The sequence below is a fragment of the Mycteria americana genome, chromosome 1 (assembly GCF_035582795.1).
Source record: "Mycteria americana isolate JAX WOST 10 ecotype Jacksonville Zoo and Gardens chromosome 1, USCA_MyAme_1.0, whole genome shotgun sequence".
In the NCBI taxonomy this organism is placed as follows: Eukaryota; Metazoa; Chordata; class Aves; order Ciconiiformes; family Ciconiidae; genus Mycteria; species Mycteria americana.
The window spans coordinates 43,270,360-43,294,557 of NC_134365.1; the positions used below are offsets into that span (position 1 = coordinate 43,270,360).

Consider the following 24,198-nt stretch of genomic DNA (forward strand, 5'->3'; position numbering starts at 1 on the left):
TAAGAAGTAGTATAACACTTATGTAAATCAGTATTAATGCTGCTGCTGGTTTGGGGGCATGTGTGTTTGTTTAAGGTAAGCGGTTCAGTACTGTGGTTTGCCCACATTTCAGTTTTAGGAAACATCTTTTTGTTATGACAAAAGTAATTTAAAAAAAAAAAGCTTTATTCAAGGCAGGAGGAAAGAAAACCCTAAGCCTCCACACAGTTACCTTTAGTTTCTGTGCCATCTAAACGTTAGGGAAGTACCAAGTGGTCTGGTATTGTTTGGGATAGCCAAGACTTTCACAAAGCTGACTCTCAAGTATCTAAGGAAAGAAGCATTTTAGATATCCTGAACTCTGATCTCCTCTCTAATTATGTAGTGGTTTGTGTTGAATGAAAGCAGCAGTTGGCAGTACAATGTAATATATGAATCTGTAATGTGGAGGTCTTTTTCTTCTCAGGTTATTATTTAATACTGCAAATAGGAGGAGGCAAGAAATGAGGGTATAAAGGGTAACATCTTGCTCCAGCATGAGGAACTGTCTACCTGCCTATAGTTTGATAACTTACATAGAGTTAATATTTTCTTACCAGGCAGTGTGTTGGGCTGAATGTTAAGTATTGGTATCACTGATTTGTTACAACTTCTTGATTTAAAGATACATTGCATCTTGATGATTAAAGCACTGGCTACAGCCTGTGCTTTAACGCTGTGGTAATACAATAACACAGTGATTATTGACTTAAGTGATTTGTGCATTGCATTGCGTGTACATGTGCGTTGTGACTGTGCTTTGAATAGCTGGAAAGAGTTCAGTGCCTCCATCAGGAACTGTACCCACATAGTATAAGACAAAAAAGGTCCTATCTTTCTGCATAGATGCTTCAGTATGACTTTACGTATTACTTGTGTAACTGCAGTCTTTAAAGTTCACTGAGATTACCATGTGGTGTGTAGTAATTTATACACCTTGACAGATTCTTAAAAAACAGCTCCTGTGTTGCCTTTATTCTGGATTAACAGCAAAATCTCTAGAAAACAGTTCTTCTAAAATAAACAAATAAATAAAATTACTGATTTGTTATAAAATTTTAGGAAGATTTTTTTCTTGGACATGCATTGGAGATAGTAAATATAGGAAATGAGCAAAATTTATGAATATTCCTCCCCCTATGTCAAGGTTCCTGAAAATTTATTTAACGTTTTGTGACTGTCGTATTTATTATAGAATTATCATTATACAATCTGTTCCTGAAAACAGAGTTACTTACTGATATTTGTTTCTATATAGGAATTCCGCCAGAAGGTGATGCTGGGAACTCCTTTTCTAGTTATTTGGCTGGTTGGATTTATAGCAGACCTAGACATTGATTCTTGGCTCATTAAAGGGCTGATGTATGGTGGCGTTTGGGCTATGGTGCAGTTTCTTTCGAAGTAAGTGTTTTACCAGGACACTGTTTGTTTAGTGTGCACACAAGAAGTGTTTTGCTGCCATCTTTATTGGATAAATAATCTTAAATTTATATTTTCTGTGTGTTTTTTTGACATGCAACGTTAATTTTTTTGTTGGAATTTTTTTTTATTACTATTTCTGGGAAAGATCTTGTCCGACTTTAGCTCTTGTAATGCTCTGTTGTCTTGCACATAGCCATGGAATTACCTTGAGTGAATACCACTGAGCTAATAGAAACTAACAGCAGAACAGAAATTCAGTGATTATCCAGAGGAGGGTGCTGAATGTCTGTCTACAAAGAGTTATCGACGTGAATTTTGCAGAAAGTGGTCAAGGGGAAGGCTACTAGAAAGGAATACAAAAAAGATATGTGCAAGTGTGCTATTAAAACCTATGGTTTTTAGAATTTAAATACCCAAAGGCATCTAAAGAGATTCATAGAGAAAAATGAAGTCAGAGTCAGATTTTGTAGCTTCTGTTGTTGTAGAAAGGGGTGACTAAAGAAAAAGGCTGCTTTCTGATGTTTTTAATTTGTTACCTGATCATAAGAATTTTAGTTGTTTTTGTGATTACTGTAAATATCTGTAAATGTACCTACGTATACACATGTACACACATACACATGCTTTTTTCTACAACGGATTTTCAAGATCTGTAGATGACTTCATCTATCCTTCACTTTTTGTTGTCATGTGTGGCATGTATAGAAGAACTTATATCTTCATACTTAGCTTTTTGCTTTTCTGGCATTGAATGTCATGTTTATTAGAACCGCTTGCTTCTCCTTCCTTTCTGTTTACAGAGGAAAAGAAAATATATCTATTCTTTAAACCAAGTTCATAGAATTTTAGTGAACTTTGTACACAGGGAGGGAGGTGGGGGGGGGGGGGTCATCAAGCTTTTGCCTCTGTAGGATCTTGGACTTGATCTGTTCAGTCTCTTTGTCATCTCTGAGGCTGTGCAATTTGCTGACCTCCTCCCACAGATAATTTATTTGGCAATGCAAATCCTCAACCATGCCTCCTGCAGGAAGCAAGGACAAGATTTCTTCAAGTTTCTCAAGGTCTATGTTTTGTCAAGTTTTATATTCTTGACCTACCTGACACGTATTCAGGGTTAACATTCTTACTTTCTCTTATCCTTTGCTTAATGTTTAGTATAAATACTTTTTGAAGTGTTTTTTGCAAAGCCCGGGTTTGAATGAAGCTTTTGCTGTTATTCTAGTAGTATTTCCTTTCCCTGTTGAATTTTAGCTAATCTGCTTAGCTGTGTTTTCCTCCTTACTCCTTTCACACACAAAAAAATGCACAGAAATCACTGAAAGAAGGATTACTGCTGAGTAACTACTGTGTGTCCAAATGTATTTTCACTTATTACTCACCATCTTAGCTCATCTTCCTTATAGGATTTTCTCAAAAGACCTAAGAAACTTCCATTAGAGAAGAGACAGTTATTGCAAGGGAGTAAAGGAGTGAAATGGAAGCTACTCGGTGCACACAGTTGTCTGTGGCAGCCCTGAGGCACTACGGGGACAAAAAGCAAAATGCATCAATGTAAGGATGTTTAGGCAGATGATGGAAGAAGTTTTATTTCAAGGAGTTTAGCAGTTTAGAGTGTGACTTTCGATATGTTTAGCAATTTTTTTCTTGAATATGGAGTAATCTAGTCACTCACCTAGTTTGTCTCCATTATATTTAACTTTGTTCAGAATAGTCTTTAAAATGCAAGAGTATAAGAAGGTGAAAATAATTCTGATGGCTTATTTTTTTATTAATTGAAGTAGGAGCATTCTATCTTAGAACTTGGCAAATCTAGTGACATGGAAAATTAATTAGTCTCTTCTTTTTCCTGTCTTTCTATTGGCAACTGTAACAGAAGCAAAAGATTCAAGAATCTGAAATATTTCAAGTATGTAGGCTGATAACACCAAGGTCTCTTAAGCTTTTTTTCTTACTGAAGTAATTTTAACATGTAATTTTCATTGTATGGGTTTCCAGAATATCTTTAGCACTGAAATCTCATAAGGAAATGTAGTTTGCAACCACTATCCATGTAGGCTAGGAATCTCAAAGGTTTCTAACTGCTTTCACAGTGTAGTTTTAGCATGAGTATTTACTCATTCTACCTTTCTTGTCCAGTACTTGTCATTCACTTCAATAGTAAATGTATACATTTTAATTAAATAACTTTCAGTCATGACCCTTCATCTGGACAGGTTGAAAATGGGAATTTCTCATGTACCCTAAGGTAAAAGTGAGGAAAATGTTTTTATAGCATATTTTGCAATATCCCGTATAGTACATATTTTAACGGGAAGTGTTTTTCAGAAGCAGGATTTACATTTTATAAGTTGAAACTTATTATGTGATATTGCTCCTACTTTACAGGTCATTCTTTGATCATTCCATGCACAGTGCACTGCCTCTTGGAATATACTTGGCAACGAAATTCTGGATGTACGTGACGTGGTTCTTCTGGTTTTGGAATGATATCCTTTTTTGTGTACAGTAATAAGTAATTTTTTTTCATGTTAGTAGTATGAAGTAGTACCTAGATATATCCTTATATATAAGAGTAAGTAAATGAAATGAAAATTTTAAAATGGCTATCTCCTTTAAACATTGCTTTCTATACTGATGGTAATTATTTTATCACTTTAAAAATGTACACGCTATTTCTTTGCTTCAGTAAGTGAAAGATTTTCCTCAAAATTGGCTTACAGTAGTCTGCAAAATTTCCTGTGCTTTACTAGTTTCTTAAGTCAGGGAAATGCAAGCAACTCTATAAAATATGCTCCTGGCTGTGAGGTGACGAGGTATAATTGACTGCTTTTTTAGACACTGCTTTATCTGAAAAGCAGTAGGTAATGTCACGGTATATATCAATTCCAGTGGAATTAGCTTTATAGTTAGTTCTCCCTAAAGATTTTGCAAATTCCATTTCGTACAAACTTTAGATGCATTTGTTAACTGTATTTTCAGTCTTTGAGGATGTATGTATTAACAACACTAGACTATACAGATTCAGCATATGCCCATCTTTTTGTGGTTTTGACTGTCTGCCTAGATAAGAACTTCTCATACTCACAGGGGTAGAAATTGATTCAGAGTTCACTGAAGAATGTCAGTTATCCACCTTAAAGAAATAGATTGTAATTTTTAAACAACTTTCTTGGGTATTGTAATTACAAAAACCAAGAAAACAAAATAAAGTTTTAATGTTTTATTAAATGTTTAATACAGTTCTTATAGTTGTAAATAGTTGAAGTGAACTTAATATTTATGATGGATGTTGGCTTGACTTTTCTAGAAACTGGTTTTCTTTTCATCCTCGAAGGAATTACCATGAAATAGGATAGTAGCAGTGCAGCCCTTTTATCATCTTGTTAGTATGTTCTCCAACCTTAGCTAAATGAGCCTCACATTTTTGGGTTGAGAACAGAGAGGAGACCCTGCTTCCATGCTGACAGTGTTTGCAAAGGTGCTGCTGTGAGTAATAGCAGTCCTGTGTGACTGGAGATGACTGCTATTTCATGTTTAAAAAACCTAAAAATGAAAATCTAGTAGCTGTTAAGTAAACATTAAAAAAAAATATTTCTATCAATATTAGCATGAGTATGTCTTGAAATAGTTATTTTGCTCGTCCTGCTACCAGTCTCTCTGTCTGGGCTGATTTTCTATGTTTTTACTTGGTTAAATTTACTAGTAACAGCAGAATGAGGGAAGCGAGTACAAAATGAATATGAAAAACATTTTAAAAAGCAGTAGTTAAAAATTGAGGTGTACTTCTCCAGTTTTTATGGAATGGAGTAGAACTGTCTAAATATGTCATGCCTCTAGACTGAAGTTGCTTTTCTGTTCTTTTCGTTAAGAAAACCTGACTTTTGGCAAATAGTAAAATACAAGTTTCTAAGGCAGTTATAATAACTACGCTATCTCACTTCTGAATCTCATCTCTCCATGCCTTGTAGGTTTTATTTAGAAACTCAGGTTTGGTAATGCTACTACATGTTTTGGGCTGCAAATGTTGAGCTACTGTGAAATGCTTTCTTGTGCTAACATAACATCAGTTTGAACCAAATCTAAGAATGTGTGCAACTTTAAATCAAGGTCCTTGACCATACTGAAATGGCTGCACAGCCAACACAACTTGATGATGGCCTCTATCTTGATGTAGAAAGTTGTCCCATAAGGCTGGCAAATTGTGAGATTTTTATCCTGAAGCTTGTATTTTCTTCATATTTGTACCAACTTACTTAGATTTTTGTTAGCTGTTCTGATTAATGTAACTTGAAATTTGGGGGTTTTTGTTACAGAATAATGTTCATTGACCACTAGAAGTAGTAAGCATAGACAATTAATTACCCTAATAAAGTCTGACTTCAAAATGTCAATAAAATCCTGTACTGCTTCTGTAATTTAAGGTAGGTGCCTCAAAACCTTTGCAACAGTCTTTGTACACAGAAGTAGTAGTCTGAAAACTTCAGTTACTAATTGCTTTCATTAGAGCTGACACAATTCTCTGACAAGCAGTTTTAGAGACTTAGTGCTTGAGGCCATCTTCCTTTAATTGGTGATTTTTAATTGGAAGTCTTTGTAATAAGATTCCAAATTCATTCTTCTTCTTCTGGAAAATTGCCCTGTAGCTTTATTGGAAAAAAGAAATTGCATGCCTGCTCTATTTTTATAGCATGAGGCACAGCATTGTGGTTGGAGAAAGGATTCTTGTATTTATACAGCTTTATATGATTACTTACAGCAGACCAGAGTACTACTTTACACTCTGTAATGTTCAAGTAGTAAAACCTGTCCTGGTAGTTTTCACAAATTCTGACCATCTTTTGCTCAGGAAAAAAGTTTCTAACCTTAAACAACTATCATGAATTGCCTTACTGGAACTTTATTTTATAAATAATATAAAGGTCTTAATTGCTGCAAGTGTTACTTTAATATTCAGGTGTTTGGGAAGAATTTTCTTTTCTTGTAGATATGTTGAAGGTGTCTAGAAGATCATCTGGTCTTCTGGGTTTAATCCTAATGAGACAGAAAAGGGCAGTTGAAACAATGTATCATAAAGAACAAACAAAACTAAAGATTAGCAGTGCGTTTTCTTGAATTTCAGGGTGGTCACATGAAAAATAAGTCTGTAAATTCTAAGGCTTAATGATGTGTCTTCTAAAAAAAACAATCTTGAAGGTAAATTCAAACAGTTTAGATCAATCTAGTGTACTGAATTTTTGTAAATGTTTCCATTCGATTGGATGTTTCTCAGCAGCTTCTGAGTCTGGTATATTTGTTAAAATAGAAACCCTATTCTTGCTGAGAATGAGGAAGTTATGATCTGTGTATTTATTGATACATGAGTCTGTGGTCCTATGCTTCCCTTTAACTGTTTTTTGCCCGTAACAAAGGATAGTTAGGTCTTGCTCTGTTAGTGCATTCTAATTTTCTACTGTTTGCAGAGTAGGGGGGCAATACGCTCAAAAATCCTACACACTATATCACTATTTTAATTTGGTTTTATTTTTAAAGAAAAAAAAAAAAGGGTTTAAAAGTACACTTCCAATAACCTGAGACTAGAATTTCACATTTCATTCTTTTTCATTAGCATTTATAGGTAGAACATTCTCTTGTGTCCTGTAAAAGTTCAGGGCACATGCCCCGAGTTCATATCTCGGTTGTTCATGCAGTCTTGTAGTTCCAGCTGAACAAATACTGTCTGTTATGTCAGAAGGTTCTTATACTGCTCTGTTTTTCTAAGATGTCAGGGTTTGCTGTAACCCAAAATGTTCACAGTAATTTTTTTTTTGGTTCTACCACTTCCATTTGGTGCAAATGGGAGTGTGCAGTTTTCATTAATTAAGCTTTTTCAGTACAGCATACTACTTGCAGTGCTGAGATAATGAGATGATATAAGCCAATTTGTAATTTTTAAAATGCTTTATCATTGACTAATACTGTATTGATTATCTTATTTCAAATATACTTCATGTATTGGTGGGTTTTAGGTGAAAGAAAACAAACGCTGCACACTTTTTCAATTAGGGATCATTTTAAAAACTGGGTGTAAGAAAATTCATGATGATTTTCATGCTTTCACAAAGCTGTTGCAATCGCGTAGTGTTTTAAAAACTGTAAAAAGGCAATTGGTACAGTTAAGCAGTTAAAAACAAAAAACCCCATTCATATTACCAAAATTAGCTTCAGGAAAACAGCAAAAAGCCTTGCATGGAGAAAGAAAGAAGCTGGCAGCCATATTTCTAGAGGAACCAAAGACCCAAAAAATCCAAATCCCAGGCCCAGCTATCTAGAACTTCTTTTCCCGTGTCTAAATACTTTTTCTAAATTAAAAAAAAAAAAAAATATTCTGGGGTGGGGGAGATGGCAGTGAATTAATTTTTTTTGCAAGCTAAGGGATTTTTTTTTTTATGTTAGAAGATGGAGGTAGAGAGCTTTTGCAGAGCTTCAGTTGATTAAAAATGGATTTTGTCTAATAAATGCCTAGTCAAATGAGGCTTCTTGTGTTATCTGCTGTTATCTCCCTGGCCTCTTGGACCCAGATGCATAGCTGTTATGAATTGGCAGGTTCATTAGCATGTATTGATCTCTGACAGCTTACGCTGGCTGCAGATTTTTCTCTTTAGGAGAAGAGGACTTCATTACTGGATTTGTAGTTAGTGGAAGGGAGCGTCTTGGTATCTAATGTGCATTTTGGCTTGGTTTCAGAGTCTTATATGACGTGTAGCTGTGATAGCAGGAGGCTGCATGTGTTTGGGCGCTTTTAAATAGGCTGCAGTTCAGGATGAAAAACTAGCTCATCACATGTTTACCTCACTCATGGGTTGTGGGGTACTTGTTGGGTTTTAATTTTCTTTTTAATGAGGTGGTCTTTTTGGTTCCAAGTGATTTCCTGGAATAATTTTCAGCCTGTTGTACTTGTTCTAATAATTAAAGGATATTGATTAGGACTAAAAGTAGGAAGTGTTTCATGGGTGTTTCTGCTTTGTCTCTCACAATGAAAACTGGGGAAGCCTCATAAAAGACAGCAAACTGGTGACAGGGCAGAAGGTGAATGCCTGCTATGTCATGCATTTTGCAGCCCTTAATAATACGGTAAATGTGTTTTTCCTTGCGTAGTTGTAAATGAGGATTTTAGGACAAAATGAGGCACTCTCTCTGGAGAACGGGTTCCCTACTCTGTAGCTAATGCAAACCTACAAGGGTTTCTTGCATACGGAGAGTTTTGAGACGTCTGTGATACAAGTTGCTAAGATCTCTTTGGAGAGTTCACCAAAGGGGGGAGTTCACCATAATGTTAGATACCTCTAGTGTGGACATCCGTATCTAAGTTAGTTGTTTAAGCTCTCTTCATAGCCAGTGGAGAAAAATAGCCACTTGTAGGGCACTGCTGCTCTGACTTAATTTAAATATCTTGATACTGAAGATAGAGTGGACGTGGCTTTTTCCTTTCTGTTGTGTATGAGGACATACTGCGTGATTTTAAAGTAGGTGAGATGAATCCCACAGGTGGCGTTGTTTATCTACATCAGATGCCAGAAATATCCTGGAGAAGACAATTCTAACTTTCCTTTCTCCTTCAAAGTCCGGTTGGTTTTAAGCAAAACTGGGGAGAAGGGATGAAAACTTATGAGAAGTGGTTTTTTGAAGATACTAATGAAAAATACTGCTGACTTTGTCCATCTCCATTTACATAGTTACTGCTCATCTATACTTAACTCTGCTTTCTCATGTAGTCTCCCGACATCTTCCATCCTCAGCACAGAAGTACCTTATCTGCCACCATTTACACTGTCAGCGTTGCACTCATCTGACACCACCGTGATAAAAGGAAAGGCAAAACTTAGACTCTGTGGGGAGTCTCTTATGCTCTCTCTGTATTTTATGGAGTAAAATGGGGGAAGGGTAAGTTCAGAAAAATTCTGCATACTGAATTTCTACTTGTGTGGCTTGGATCTATGGACAGCTTCTTTATCACACAGGTTGTCCAAATTTTAGTCAGTAAAAAAAACAATTCCAAACCTTTAAGGTTATAAAAACCTTTTTAATGGATAGAAAATAAATTGTCTTTCTCCCTATCTTCTTTAATAGTCTAGACATGATGCATAGTAATTAGGAATGGGTCATACAATTTTTTCAATTGTACCTTTATTGTTTGTAACAGATGTCTGTTTAAGGTATTTGTAATGAAAAAGCAGTTTTCACTGTTGTGGCAAAAACCCTGTGATACTTTTAGTGTTCTAAAGAAAATTTAATCTCTCCCTAGCTATACAAGTAAGTTGAACCACGTTATTCATGGCAGCAGGTAATTTTAGAAGAAAAATTGGAAGAAATTACGTTGTATAAACATTAAGTCAGAGCTTTTCATCTGTAATGTATCACATAGAACTGTGAGTGTTTAGGTTATAGTATAGCTGGTGTTTCTGCCCCCCCCATTATAAACTTGCTGGAAACCGCTTGTTAGAGGAAAGATTAATTAGCCTTTCATGAGTTAATACTAACATTCTACTATATAAGGTACATGATTAAAATTTTAACTGAACTTGCTGATTTTTTTTTTTATTAGAAATTCACAGCCAATTCCTCCCCCCAACAGAAGGAAAACAGAAGTTATTCGGGATACACTTGACATGAGCAATGAGACTTTGTTAGCATTTCAGAAGTCAAAAAGAGGCCTTACTTGTGTTTATTCTTATTTCAGGATTCTTTCACATCAAAAGAGCACTGTAGAAGGATTTGAGATATTTACTGTTATTCTATAGAAATTCTGTTTTTTTTCATTTAATATTTGCTTGTATCTATACCATGTAGATTTGTGTATCAATGGTTTATGTAATTTTTTTCTTAATACTGCTTAATGCCTTCGATAAACACTTTTTTCCAAGAATAGAGTCAAACAGAATAGAATATACTTGTAGATATATAGTAGAATATATTTGAGCATCTATTCTAACTTCAAAATCGATTTTTTCAAAGCATGCAAAAAATGGGTTTCTGTTGTTGTCGTTAAAGTGTTATACCAGTTCAGTACAGATTGCCATGTAATAATTGTTTTTAAGTCTTATATAAAGGGTTTTGTAATGGAAACACACAATATATTGAACTTTAATTACAATAGAAGTTCTAATGACTACCAAAGTAGAGAGAAATATTCATCTAAGTTACTCAGAATATAGTGTAATTTGGGTGTGCAGTGATTTGTGCCTGAGTAATAAGTGTCCTTTTTGCCTGGATAATGCTGTAGAGGCTTCTGCCACCACAGCTTTGTCGAATATGGCATCTCCTTGCAGTTATGACTGACAGCTGACAGGTATCCTTAGTCAGGCTGGTCAAGTCTTTTGTAGGTTTATCAGAGTAAATAATTTTCCACCTTTTGTGGAAGAGGCATGTCTGGAGTATTTGGTTTTTCAACATCATTGCTAAGAAATGTTTTAATTCTGTGAAGAAATGTCAAGTGTTGAAAGACTAGGCAAGTCATTCAACACAGGAAATGTATTTTTTTAAGACTAATGGTTATTTTCTGTCTTTATATGGTAATTGATTTTTAAACACTTCCAGAGAATACGAAGTCCTGTGGGGTTTGTAAGTATTAGATGTATTAGTATGTTAAAAATAACTTTCATTGATGTAAAATATGGGTATCGCCTTATAATAGGACCAGGATTCAGACAGTACCTTTCTTGGAGATAAGTGGTGTTGAGACGTGATTGCCATGCAACAGTGGTCATTGCAGCACAATTCCTTCTATGGCTAGAAACAGTCCTTTCTGTGATGTAACGGGAATGTCAAGCCACTGAAGACATAGGCAGTCAAATGACTACCTTATAAATAGAGCTCTGAAATGTTTCTTGTGAAAACAGGAAATACTTTTAAGAAGATAAATTTCATGGAATTTATTTAAAAGGGAAAATAATTACAAAAACTGAACTATCATTATTCATTCTTTAGAAGGCTAAGTGCTTTAGAAATGCCTCATGGAGAACAGCATATTAAAAAGTAAGTTTTCAAGTTTTTGAGCAATAGAAAATATAAAGTGCCAACCTAGTTCTTAACAGCAGTGCTGAATTTTGTTAATTCAGAAGACACTGACTCAAGGGCATTTGTAAAAAATTAAATTTATTTAAATTTTATTTCACAATTATCAGTGGGTGTTTTCAAGAGGAAATTTGGTTTTAAATTTTAGATTCCTTGACTTCAAACACATCTCAATTTTTTCTTTATACATCTTCCATTCCTTGCTAATAGCGTTGCACTTTTCTACAATTTTGGAAAATCCTGGAAATCTGATCCGGGAATCATCAAAGCCACGGAAGAGCAAAAGAAAAAGGTAAAGCCATGAGATATGTGAAACTTGATCTTCAGCAGCCTGCCACCAGTTGAGCAGAGTAGTTTGCTGTTCAGTACATGAAATTTCAATAAATTGTTTTATAATAAAAAGTCTAAAATGTTGAAAAGTTTTCCTTTCGCTGGTCATCCAGGTTTCTTTTTTTACATTTGGAATATATGTTTAAGTGCTTACTGCTCTGAAGATACGTTTAGGTCATTTTTAGTAAAAAATCACAACTTAAATTTTCAAGATAAAAAAGTTTAAAAAGCAGTTGGTTGAAAATGAAAATGTGAAATTTCAGAATTTTGCCTTTCTGAAACAAATGACCCATTATGGGATAAGTGTTAATTAGTTTGATCCTAAAAAAACTTTCAGACTTTAAAGACTCTAGTTTTCCTTAGCTTTGTGTCTAAAATTATTAGACTGAGGATAAAAATAACTAAAACCCCAGGCAGTCTGGGATGAATTTTTTTTTGTACTTTTGGTTTAAATATTAGAGAAAATATGGATGATCTAACTATATCTTTCTAAGACTTTATAACACTATTGTTAGCATTTCTAGGAGGTTTTTTTTGTTGAAGTACATTGTCCTCAGCAGCCAAACTCAGCATTGAATATTGCAAAATCATACAAGCAGCAGAAACATTTTGTTTGTTTCATTTTGGGCAAGTTTCCTAGAAGCTCACATCCCGCCAAAAGTGAGTTTTGTGCTTCTACTTCACGCTCATTTGTGAAAATACCTGTGTGGATTGAAATCCGATGCTTGGAATTATGGCCTTATGTAGTGATACACACACGCGGTGTGATAGCTTGGTTGTGATAGCTTAAGTGATTTTTGTTTTCTCTGATAGATTATTACTGAGTTGATAGTCAGTGTGCAGATTTACTTTTGCAAATTCCCTTTCTGTTATTGCATATTTGCCAAAGTAAGTTCCAGACTAAATTATCTTCCTACAACTGGACTAAGTTAAATAGAAGAGTCAGCAACTGTACTTTGGTTCGGATTCAGCAAATTGCACAAATATGCAATTCATTTGATCTACTTGCTTAAGTAGTTAAGTGTGGTTACAAAAGCCTTGCTGAACTGGATAGGAATTGTAAAATGCAACTTCTTCAGTCAGATGCACATGGCTATGAATGTTTTGGATGTCTTACATTGCAGCTAACCAAATAGTGAAATGATTTGTTATCAGGGGCATAAACCACTGTAGGGTGCGTGTCTTACCTTTGTGCAGTGTACTGCTTTCTCATGTTTTTGTAATTTGTCTCCAAATGTTTTATGCTGAGTTAGCCTTTAGCTTTGGAATAAGCAAACAAAAAAGTTCTTTTTAATTCCAGATGACCAAGTTAAGTTAAGTTTGGAAATGCGTAGTAAGCAACAATTTCAGATGTTTATTCTTCCAATAAGTCATGCCCTTTCTTCTGTGTTACAAAATAACCCCAGTCACTCTTAAAATAAGTAAATAAAGAATTCCAGATTTTCAAAATCAAATATTAATAGTTCAAAAGCACAGAAAATATACCCAGCGTTTACAAACCACAAAAATATGCCTCTAACTTCTTGAGTACTCCTGGGTCTCTATGCCATAATCCATAGAGAGACATATTTAAAGTGGTTTATCTGCTCTTGTTCAGTTCTGTTCTCCTGACCTTTGAGGTCTTGCTTGTGGACAATACTGAACTCCAGTGCTGAGCATCACAACATGTACATTCCTTTGTGCATCCTTTCATTAGTCTGTAGTGTAGTGTATGCTCCCACTGAAATTGTCCAAAATATATTAAGGTATCAAAAACTACATCAACAGCATTGAAATCATGGTAGGTATGTCATCTTAGTGTTTTTGCTTTCTGTTCATCTGGTTTATTTACAAAAGTTATTCTTGTGAGGGAGGCTCTTTAATTTCAAATCTAGTAGTGGGAAATGTTAGAGCAGTGAGGCATGGCAGAGGGGGATGAGAAAGGGATGTAGGGTACTGAAGCTGGCAAGATGCAAGGGGGACATGGAAGGGCTTGTGAATGGCAGTGGTTAGTTGGAGAGGGGATCTCAAGGATTGCAGTGTTGGAGGCAAGGATATTGGGCCAATAGCAAATGGAGATACAACAGGTGAGGGAAAAAATAGTCCAACTTTCAGAGCTTAGAAGTGTTAGAAAACTGTAAAAATTGTTCCTCATTTACCTGAGATCAGGAGGTAAGCATTAACACACTGATTTACCCCCAGACTGTTGACTGTAGCTTGTACTGGTTACTTTTCCTCAAAGTTTCCGTAAAGTTTTCCTAACCAGTTATTAAGTGTAGTATTTTGGAGGAAGACTTCTATGGCTTCAGTCAAGATACCCACCTTAGTGGTCATCATCTAATTAAGGAATTTATGTTTATATTGCTATGGTGAGAAAATAGTTGTAAGGACTGTTTTATTCCTTCTGCAGTTAGAAACCACCTTGATGCATAAGATATACGTGGTTTGAAAGGAAGCAGTAGATTTTCCATTTGCCATTAGGCTATTTATGCTGAATGAATTCCATCTGGTTCAAGGAAGGCTATTCTGGCAAAAGATGTTTTCAGGATATTTTCCATATGTTGCAAATGTCATTTTAAGTCTCATGCAGCACAGATTTCAGCCGCTGAATTTTAAAACTTGTTGGAAACCATTTAATGGAATACTAGGTTCCTTCTATTCCAACAATGAAGTGGGTACTGAAGGAGTGTACGAAATAAAAAAAGCTATCATTGAACCGATACCTACTTCTGTGTATCACTTGACCTGTAAGTATAGCATTATCTGTAACGGGATGTTTGGCTTGCATTATTTCTGTTCTTTTTGAAGCTTCAATGTCTGAGGAAAGAGGTGAATATAGATTTAAAGGTTTTGATGGGGTACCTCTGGAAAGAAAGTCTCGTTTTTAGACTGGCTGATCCTGCTAGCTGGTCTTATTTGTCTTCCTGTTTAGAAATTCAGCTGCATTAATTTTAATAAGTTTAACAACAGGTTAGTCGAACTGGTGCTAATCACTGTGTGGATGTATCAAAATTAATATAAGCTTGCTTTTTCTCTAATTAAACCTAGATAGAGTAGGAATAAGTATAAGCTAGAATTAATTTAGAAGTAAATGTGCATATTGGTTTAACAAAGTAGGTTTAAAATTGGTTTCAGCTGAATTTAAGTTATTCCTGTGTGTAAAAATTACCTGAAATGAATAGAGTTCACAACCCTGGGTCTGAGAAGCAGCTATTACAATGGTTGTCAGCATTTGTTTATATGCTAAATTCTAACTTCTTTTTTTTTCCTTTCTCTTTTTTTCTGCAGACAATAGTAGAACTTGCAGAGACAGGAAGTCTGGACCTCAGTATATTCTGCAGTACCTGCTTGGTAGTGTATTTTTTAATCAATTGCAGCACTGATATTTTTTTTTTTTTTTTTTTTAATGCTAGGCAAAAATTAGATGTTCCTATACTGAACACATTTTTGGCCTTAATGCAATTTCAAGAGCAGGATTTATTTGTAATCTTTAATTTAAGCAGTGTTTTTAATAAATAATATATCTGTACACAAAAAAACCCTGCAACAATAAGAGGAAAAAAAATCATCACTGTGGAAATAACTTGCCAGTGTCAAAATCCAAGTATCCAATGTTTCTGCCAAGATGGTTGGTTATACACCTAACAAGTTATGAAAATCACAGGTGACATTCCACCACCTCTGTAACTCACAGTAAAATTATGTGGTGCTTCTAGTAAAATATTTTTTTCAAAAATCAAGTGTATTTCTCAGTTTGGCAGTAATCAGGGCGGGGGCTCTTAATTTTTGTAAAGCTTGCCAAATTGTGAGCAAATACTTTTCTTGGACTAGTTAATACTTAGTTTCACCACAGAAAATTTAAAAGGAAATAACTGCTTAAGGGAAAAAAAAAAAGTAACCATAGTAAATGTAATGCATTTCATTTTTAGAAATTTAACTAGTAAATATAAACTTATCAAGGTTATCAGTGTTACACTATAATGCTCTGACCTGTGTAGAGCATGAATGATGTTAATATTCCCAAAATTGAATCTGGAAAATTAAGTACTGATGTGGCACCTTAAAAAAATATGTGTGTTGGTATATGTATATGTCTCAGAACACTTAATATCAGTTCTTTTTTTTATTGCCATTTTAAATTTCTTTCAAAATATAGCCTTTAAAAAAAATTAGTGGGAGTGATTTAGCATTTTAAGTTCCACTGAGTCTCACTTGTTGAGTCTTTAGAAAATACACGGGAAGAGTTTACGTTAGAGCTCAGTTATGAGTGATACTGACAGAATCGTGGAACTCAAACTCATTCTGTATTTTCATTGTTAAAAAGCTGAAATGAAACTGGTTGCTGTACAAAGCTCAATAGCTGGAGGGGATAGGAGAAATTTGTATGGGGAAAATCCTTTATATAACAAAAATAGCATGAAAATAATTTCAGTGAGGTGGTATAGATGCTTGTGTTAAATAGTGTATAGATGAAGCTTAACAGCTAAGATTGCTTTAAAAATTAGCATAAAGTTTGAAGTTTTCTAAGGAGTTAACAATAGAAAAATCAATTTACATTTAAATTGGGGGTGGTGTCTATATAAAAATGTCAGGGTTTTTTTGCTATTCTAAACAAATGTTAATAACCATTACAGATACGGAAGCCAGTGAGGTCCAAACACTGTGGCGTATGCAATCGATGTATAGCAAAGTTTGATCACCACTGCCCGTGGGTGGGTAACTGTGTAGGTGAGTCATTTGCTAAAATACAATGATGTCTTAACAGGTGAAGAAGGGAAAAGATTCTGAAATCGACCCTGGGTGTTGTGCAGGGTTTTATCTGTTCTCATTTCACGGTGAAAGTGACTTGGCTTCTGCCCCACTCTGAGAAAAACTGTTGAGGACTTTTGGTAGAATGAAAAACATTTTCAATATTGAGCTTAATTTTTTTTCTACATGCAATTCTCTGCATTATTCTCATTTGTATTGTCATCCTCAAAATTGTTCTGTGTCTAACTCAGTTTCCTATCTATATATTTTTATTAACATAAACTCTAGTAATTAAAAGATGCAAAGCTTAACTGCTTTTTAATGTTTGCAGAAAAGGCACGTACCAATTCCACAACTGACTATTATCCATTACACAAGATAAAAATTTTCATCTTTACCAATAATTTTCAGTAATTTAATGGGAAAGTATACGTATTCCAAAATGTCATGATTATAGCAGTTAGATACAGAATGACTTCCTCTTGAAGTGTTCTCTTTTTGACCCCCCAGGTAGACATTTATTCTCCGCAGTGATGATGAAAGGAGCGGATATAGAACAGGAATAAAGCCTCTAAATGCTGCTATTCCCTGTCATACTTTTTGAGAAACTTATTTGAAAGCCATTATTATGCAGGCAGTACTGAAGACTTCACAGCTAGGAAATGAGTGCAGCTTACTTCACTGGTTTCTTTTTTTAGGACACAAGCAGAGGTAACTTTAATCTTGGGGAGGAATTAGGACCTGGATTCATTGACAGCTGACAGCCAATAAATGCTTCATTGTAGTCCTTCCAAATACATATAATAATGGATAGTCACAGTAGTTTGGTCTTATGATCAGGAGTAAAATAGCCAATGCTGGCATTTGAATTGTAATAGAACATCACTAAAGTCTCATTGAGATGGACTTAGATCACTCCCTTCTATTTTGTATTTCCTACTGATGTTACTACCTGAGCTACTTTTGATTTCTATTTTAGATGTTTTACAATGAAGAACTAAGAAATTTTTAATTAAAACAGGCGAGGGGGTGTGGGCTTAGGTTTTGGAGAGTGTTTAGTGACAGTTTGTTTTGCAAGAGTGCGGAGGAGTACTTGCCAATGGGACAGAAAGATCCAGTATTTTAATCGGTAACTGGAAAAGTATAAAAAACAGAGGGAGGAGGAAAGACCTTAGTTTGTGTGTAATAAGATAGTGTGCGAGTATGTGAGTTAAGTTAGGTGGAGGAAATGGTTTTTAAAAAACAATGGTGATGGAAAAGGAGAATCTTCCTACTAGTGGTCTTGTACAGATGGGGATAACTGGAGGTAAAAGTAAACTTTAGGCCGCTTGAAAGTAGGCTGGGAAAAAAGCATTAGAAATCACCCTATGGGAACAGCCCTGAACTGCAGGGAGTGGTGGTCCAAATGACCTTATATGGCTTTTCTGTCTCTCTCTGGTTGGTACGTGGTGACCCTGAGCATAGGATTACAAAACAGAATCCATTCTTAAAACAGCATTCCTAGTATGTTTGCCAAAAAGGGAAACATGAATCACGCCTTTCTGGAAAGGTGGAATTTGGAAATGTTTTGTGTAGTCTTCCTTTTCAAAGGAAGACATTCAAATGCCTTCTTATCCTTCTAAGGATAAGAATTTTACTAAAGATAGGACTGAGAAATATTGTAAGAGTGTGTACAGACACTCTAAAATAAATCCTTTGCGGATAAAACTTGCCACATAAAGAGACTGAGAGAATATTTTTACCACTCTGAAAAGGTTGACAAAAAGTGCAGACTATTTGAAAAATAAATAAATTGGCAATTAGGGCAAATTATTTTCATCATACCTGCAAAATTTTAGTTTAAATTACAGTGAGCAAGTCTCTATACCTATCTTTTTAATGAAATATCAAAATGGCATTATGTTTTTTACAGTTGGCTGTTTGAAGATGAAAAATAACAGATTTTATTAAACTTGTAGTTGCATTTCAAACACAAACTGCAGACTTGCAACAGAAATTTAGTTTTAGCATGAGTAATAGCATGAAAAGTAATAGCATGAAAGGAGCTAGAGCCAAATTTTAAATGGTTATGTCACATGCGTTATGCTGACATACTGAATTACTGTTCTGATAGCAGTAACTCAGAAGATAGGTCTTGTGTATATGGGAGATTATTTTATGGTTTAGTATAATGATCACTTTTTCCATCCAATAAAGATTCTTCTCCAAGGAGCTAAAAGTAGGAAAAATTAAGAAATGAACAGTCAGTCTAAATCATGCAATGTAACTCCATCAGTAAAAAATCTGTTATCTTTATTATGTGCTAGTACTTATGTATAATATAAGCACAACCATACAAAAGAAATTAGTGACAATTCTTACAGCATTGTTTTAACTGTGGAGGATAACTGACTGTTCCTGCCAGTCCAGGGTAAAACTGTAGACAATAGTGCTATGCCCAATCTTATTTACGGTACAGAAAGGCAGTTTCTCCACTTCATTTTTCCAAAGTCTTTTTTTTAACTGTGACCAAGATTGTACCTGTCTCATTTATAGTTTTAAATGCTGCATGTATGTTTTTACCAAATACAGATGGATTTCCTGTTAAGCAGAATTTGGTTTAGTATCATTGAAGATGCTGCTGAAAGGAGCATCTCATCAGATGCCTCTCAGATGAACCCCTAGGTCACCATTTAACTTCCATTTTTTTAAAAGATGTCTTTTATAAAACTTAACAGTTCCGAAAATTAGAATGCAAACGAAAGTGATACCTTAGGGACATTCCCAACACTGTTTCTCATATGCTCTTAGGTGATTGAAGGCAATGTTACAACATATTTTATGTCTGAAGGAATTGGTTTGATTTTCAAGGAAATGTCTTGTGTTTAGTCTAGCTTGTGTTGTATGTGTATTTTTCCTCATCTCTTATTTATATAGTCTTTCAGTTCACTTGCTAAAAGCACTTGATTATTTTCTGCCTCCAGAGGATGCTCTTGTTTTAGCAGGCAAAACATTTGACATAATGAAGAAGTAAATGCTGTGCTGGTAGATGATGACAGCCAAATCTTTTGTGGCCCATTATCAGCTCTGTGGGTTTAGTTTACAGCCTAGAGCTGTTGGAAGGTTGCGACAGTGGACATACTTTACAAACAGAAGAAACGCTGAGTACTTCAGAATTATGATGTACTCATGTAAGAGGCATCTTTTTAGCTCTATTAATGTTAAAAATGGATCATTTTTTTTTTAGTAACTGAATTTTCTTGCATTTAAATTCTGTCTTAAGCAGAATGGTTTTTAGCCCATTCATTATTTTAGCCAGGTTGTTAGGCCTCGTCTGTTCAGTTACATGTATTTGTTTTACAAGTTCTATTAGATATTTTATTTTTAGCTAGCTTCATCAGACAGCTTTAAACCTAAGTTGTGAGTTAGCTTATTATCAAGGGAGGTTGTATATTTATTCATATTTCTGTTTCTTTTAAGAAAGTGAACTCTGCAGTCTGACTATTTCTAAATGGAATTTTAGAAAGTTGTATTGATGAGTAATTCCTGGCCGTTCAGGGTCCTCAACAGATGTCACCAACATTGTTCTAAATATTGTCTATCAATAATTTTATTAGCTTACGAAAGAGGTTACAAATGAAATGCATTTTTGTGAATTGCAGCTGTAATGTGACAGAAATTTAAGAAAATAAAACATTGCTTTGTTGTCTCAGGTGTAAAAGAAAAAAAAGTAAATCAGCTAATTTCACTGTCTTGAAGTTATATTGGCTTAATATTGGAGAGTAATGCTTCTGTATACAATAATAAGCAGTACTTCTAAGCAAGCAATTAAACTTTCTGATGTAGTGTTGTCTGTCTTCTCAAAGTGTCATTATTTGATCCCTGTTGTTCTTGTGCAACTTTAGGAGCAGGGAACCATCGCTATTTTATGGGATACCTATTCTTCCTGCTTTTTATGATCTGCTGGATGATTTATGGATGTATCTCGTGTGAGTAAATGTGGCTTTTTGGCTTTTTTTTTTTTTTAATTGCTTATAAATACTTTTTTTATCTCCTGGTATGGATTTTTACAGATTTCTGCCTTATCGGAGTTTTGGATATTTTTTATTCTGGAATTGAACTGCATATTAATAACTGACTATATTGTATATTTTAAGTTAGAAGGTGATGTTTTTCTTGTCCTAGATTTCTCCATCACAGCCAAGTATTGTGATATGTCATGTATTCAAGGAGTTGGGAAAGGAAGAGAGAGCAAGTAAAACTATTTTGGCACATTGTCATTTTCTTATTTAATTTAATACATTCCAATGTGGGCATTATGTTGATGTGCAATAAACATCTTAAATCTTCTGTATGGTTTTTGACACTTTGTTTTTTCTCTAGACTGGGGTTTCCACTGTGAGACAAGTTATGCAAAGGATGGATTTTGGACCTACGTTACACAGATTGCTACCTGTTCTCCGTGGATGTTTTGGATGTTTCTAAACAGTGTTTTTCACTTCATGTGGGTGGCTGTGTTACTCATGTGTCAGATGTATCAGGTATGGAAGAGCACTTCATTTGTAATGCTGAGTCTTGGGAGTGACATAAGAATATCAAATAGTTCTGTCATTTAAATTTTAATGTTCAGTATGCAAGACCAAGTGTTCAGTCTCTCAGCCACACTGGAGAAGGCAGGCATCTGTTGTCTCTGGGTATTAGGCATCATTCACTTCTCATTCACTTGTGCTTTTTTTTTTTTTTGCAAGAGGTTAAAATACCTACCTCCCGCTTTCCATTCTCAGAATGACAAAATGGCAAAACAGACCAGAGAAAGGCAATAAAGACTAATAGAGGTTAAGATCTGTGGGTCGAACTTGGAATAATGCAGTATGTCATTAGCAGAAAGAGGGTGGTAACTTCAAAGGGGTTGCAATAATTTCTTACACTGCTTCTGTGTGATTTGTGATCACATTATTGTACTGTAATCTGACCAAACCCAAGTTTTTCTTTATCCTTTTCAAGGAAAGACAAGTCATACTGAAAACCTTTCAGTATGGCTTGAAAACCTTTCAGTATGGCTTGAAAACCTTTCAGTATGGCTTGAAAACCTTTCAGTATGGCTTGAAAACCTTTCAGTATGACTTGTCATTAACGAACTGTGAGATTTACAATTTAATCTTTCCAGAGATCCTGGAGATAAAAATCATCCTCTAAGGCATAGGTAAAACTTTTCAGGAAACTTAAGTTTTGTCCTCCTTTCTCTACAATATTAATCATTTACAACATATATCAATTTCAAAATCTTGTATGTGTGAGCGAGAGCCATTCAGTCTTTTGGAGGTCTTTCCTGCCCAAGACAAATGAGCGGAGGAACTACATGTATTTCAGGTGGCTTTCAAAGCAATCTAACCCACAAGACTTCTATAGCAGAATAAGCATGTAACTTTCCAGAGAGCCTTCCATCATACTTATATCATGATCCATTGAGTTCCCCATTGAGGATTCCTGTTAATACGATCTGTGTACAGATGAATCTTTGAATTATGCCGTTTGGAAAAATACATCTCATAGTATTTTGTATCATTAGTGTAATTAAGCAAAATAATTCTAGCATTTGACTTCTTCACTAATCCTGGAAAAATGAAAACCAAACACACAGTCATATTACTAAATTTCCTAAGAGTTTTATGCATAGAAAGCTTAGGATTGTTCTTGACAAATCTCTTTGGAGTTTGCTTTAATGATGGAATTGATAAATAATTCTCTAATTTGCTGCTTTTGGTTTGCAACTGCAGAGCCCCTACTCTTGCTGCCTTGGTTTTTGTTTGGTTTTTTTTGTTGTTGGGTGTTGGTTTTTTTCCTCTCTCCATCATAAAGTTTGGACTTGTCCTTGAACTAGCCAGGCTTATTGCCAAAAGGCTACCTGCTATCTTAGAAAAATAATTTAAAACCTTTACTTCCTAATTCAAAAGTTGGCCATTGAGAGCCCATTTATGTACATAGACGCAAAACTTCACCGAGTTTCACGAAGGCGAAGAAAATGCGAAGTACATCCAAATGAGGCAACCCAGCCCAAACTTAACTTTCTCAATGTTCTTGCTTTTGCAACATGCAGCAGAGTTGACTTTTTATATTCCACTAGGAATTACAAGATTTTATCTTCCTGTAGTATAAGGCTGCTACGGGAGTTCTCACATTTTTGTTTCCAATTACATCACATTACAGTCAACTCCGGTTTTATGTAAGATACCCTTTTAGGCTAATGTAGTTGGAAAGCTGTTGGAAAGCTGATATGAAAATCATAGCCTTTGGGCCAAATGCTTCTGTAAAAAGGAAAAAACACAAGCAACAACAACAACCACCACCACCACCACCTTTTTCTTGGTCATCTTTTTGTCTGGTGGACAGAAAAGTTATGTTACTGCAACAAATTTATGAATAGAGAAAAATATATTACTGGAGCTATAACTAGAATGTCAAGAAGAAAAGACAGTGGTTCAAATGCTGTGTAAAGTAACTCCTGAATCTATTATTTACAGTACACTTCAGCTGACAATATAGTAAAGGCATCTATTATGAACTAAGAAGTCACAGTTTGTTCAGTGATCATGATTTCTGATCACTTCCAAAATTAAACCTTTTGCACAATCTGGTACAGCTGTTGTATAGTGGTTTATGTTGAGACCTCATAATTTCCCCAGACAAAAATTCCTTCTTCAAGAGAAGGAATATAAAAGACTAAATTTGGTCCTTCTTTTTCAGTCTGGCTGATGCAGGGCTTGTTTGCATGTTTTTACATGAGCTAAATTGCTTACTCTTTTTCCTGTCTTCAGATATCTTGCTTAGGTATCACTACAAATGAAAGAATGAATGCAAGAAGATACAAGCACTTTAAAGTTACAACCACATCTATTGAAAGCCCATTCAAGTAAGTTTTAAAGTGTAAATGTATTTCTTGTTTCTGCAGCCTTGCATACATTTGAATTGTGCAGCTTGTTGAAACAGAACATAGCTAAATACTTTTATTTTCACTACTTCGAATGCTGAGTCTGTCATCTATTTTTACAGTAGCACATTCTACCCAGTTAAAGGAAGTGATAAATGTTTTGTAGTGACTCTAGTCAGGGATGCATAAACACAGAAAATAATGCTTTCCAGTAGTGGTCGTATTTTGCTGTAGAGTTTATGGGGAAATAAATATCCTCTTTATAAATCAGATGCCCAAACCAGAGGTTGGTGCTTATTGCATGGTGTTGATGTTGACCTGGATCTTCACTTCCACACCAGATGCTTTCCTCTGATAGATAATTAATATGTTGTTGAATTTGCTCTGTGCAGTAGCTCCCCTTGCTCTCTTTACTGTGAGAAAAGAGGCAGCGCTTCCTTCCTGCTCCGGAGGAAGAGCACGGGCAAAGCTATTTGTGGGGAAGGGAGCAGGATGTCCCAGGAACTGAAGTGGGTGTTACACGCGTGAGACATGGGCTTTAGGGTATCAGTATATAGAGGGTAGGTTGGTATTCTGGTTTCTGTAGGGATGAGGGTGCAAGCTGAGAGAGGGGCTCAGGGATGATGTAGCACTGGGATGGGAATATGGCGGCATGGAGCAGCTTATGGAGCCAAAGCAGGAAATAAATGAAGGCGTGAGGCTGGAATATTGGTGGTTTGAAGGCGTGTTACAAAAGGAGCAGT

The 24,198-nt window shown here is 35.2% G+C and overlaps 1 protein-coding gene across 1 annotated transcript in view; it reads left to right on the plus strand.

The window, feature by feature from the left end:
- Window positions 1-24,198, plus strand: part of ZDHHC17 (zDHHC palmitoyltransferase 17) — a 78,182-nt gene that overhangs the window by 49,749 nt on the left and 4,235 nt on the right. Inside the window, exons 9-16 of the mRNA XM_075495875.1 lie at window positions 1,277-1,419; window positions 3,826-3,926; window positions 11,658-11,782; window positions 15,088-15,150; window positions 16,434-16,527; window positions 20,433-20,516; window positions 20,911-21,068; window positions 23,343-23,437. Of these exons, the coding sequence (XP_075351990.1) occupies window positions 1,277-1,419; window positions 3,826-3,926; window positions 11,658-11,782; window positions 15,088-15,150; window positions 16,434-16,527; window positions 20,433-20,516; window positions 20,911-21,068; window positions 23,343-23,437 (863 nt within the window). The remainder of the gene's footprint in view (window positions 1-1,276; window positions 1,420-3,825; window positions 3,927-11,657; window positions 11,783-15,087; window positions 15,151-16,433; window positions 16,528-20,432; window positions 20,517-20,910; window positions 21,069-23,342; window positions 23,438-24,198) is intronic.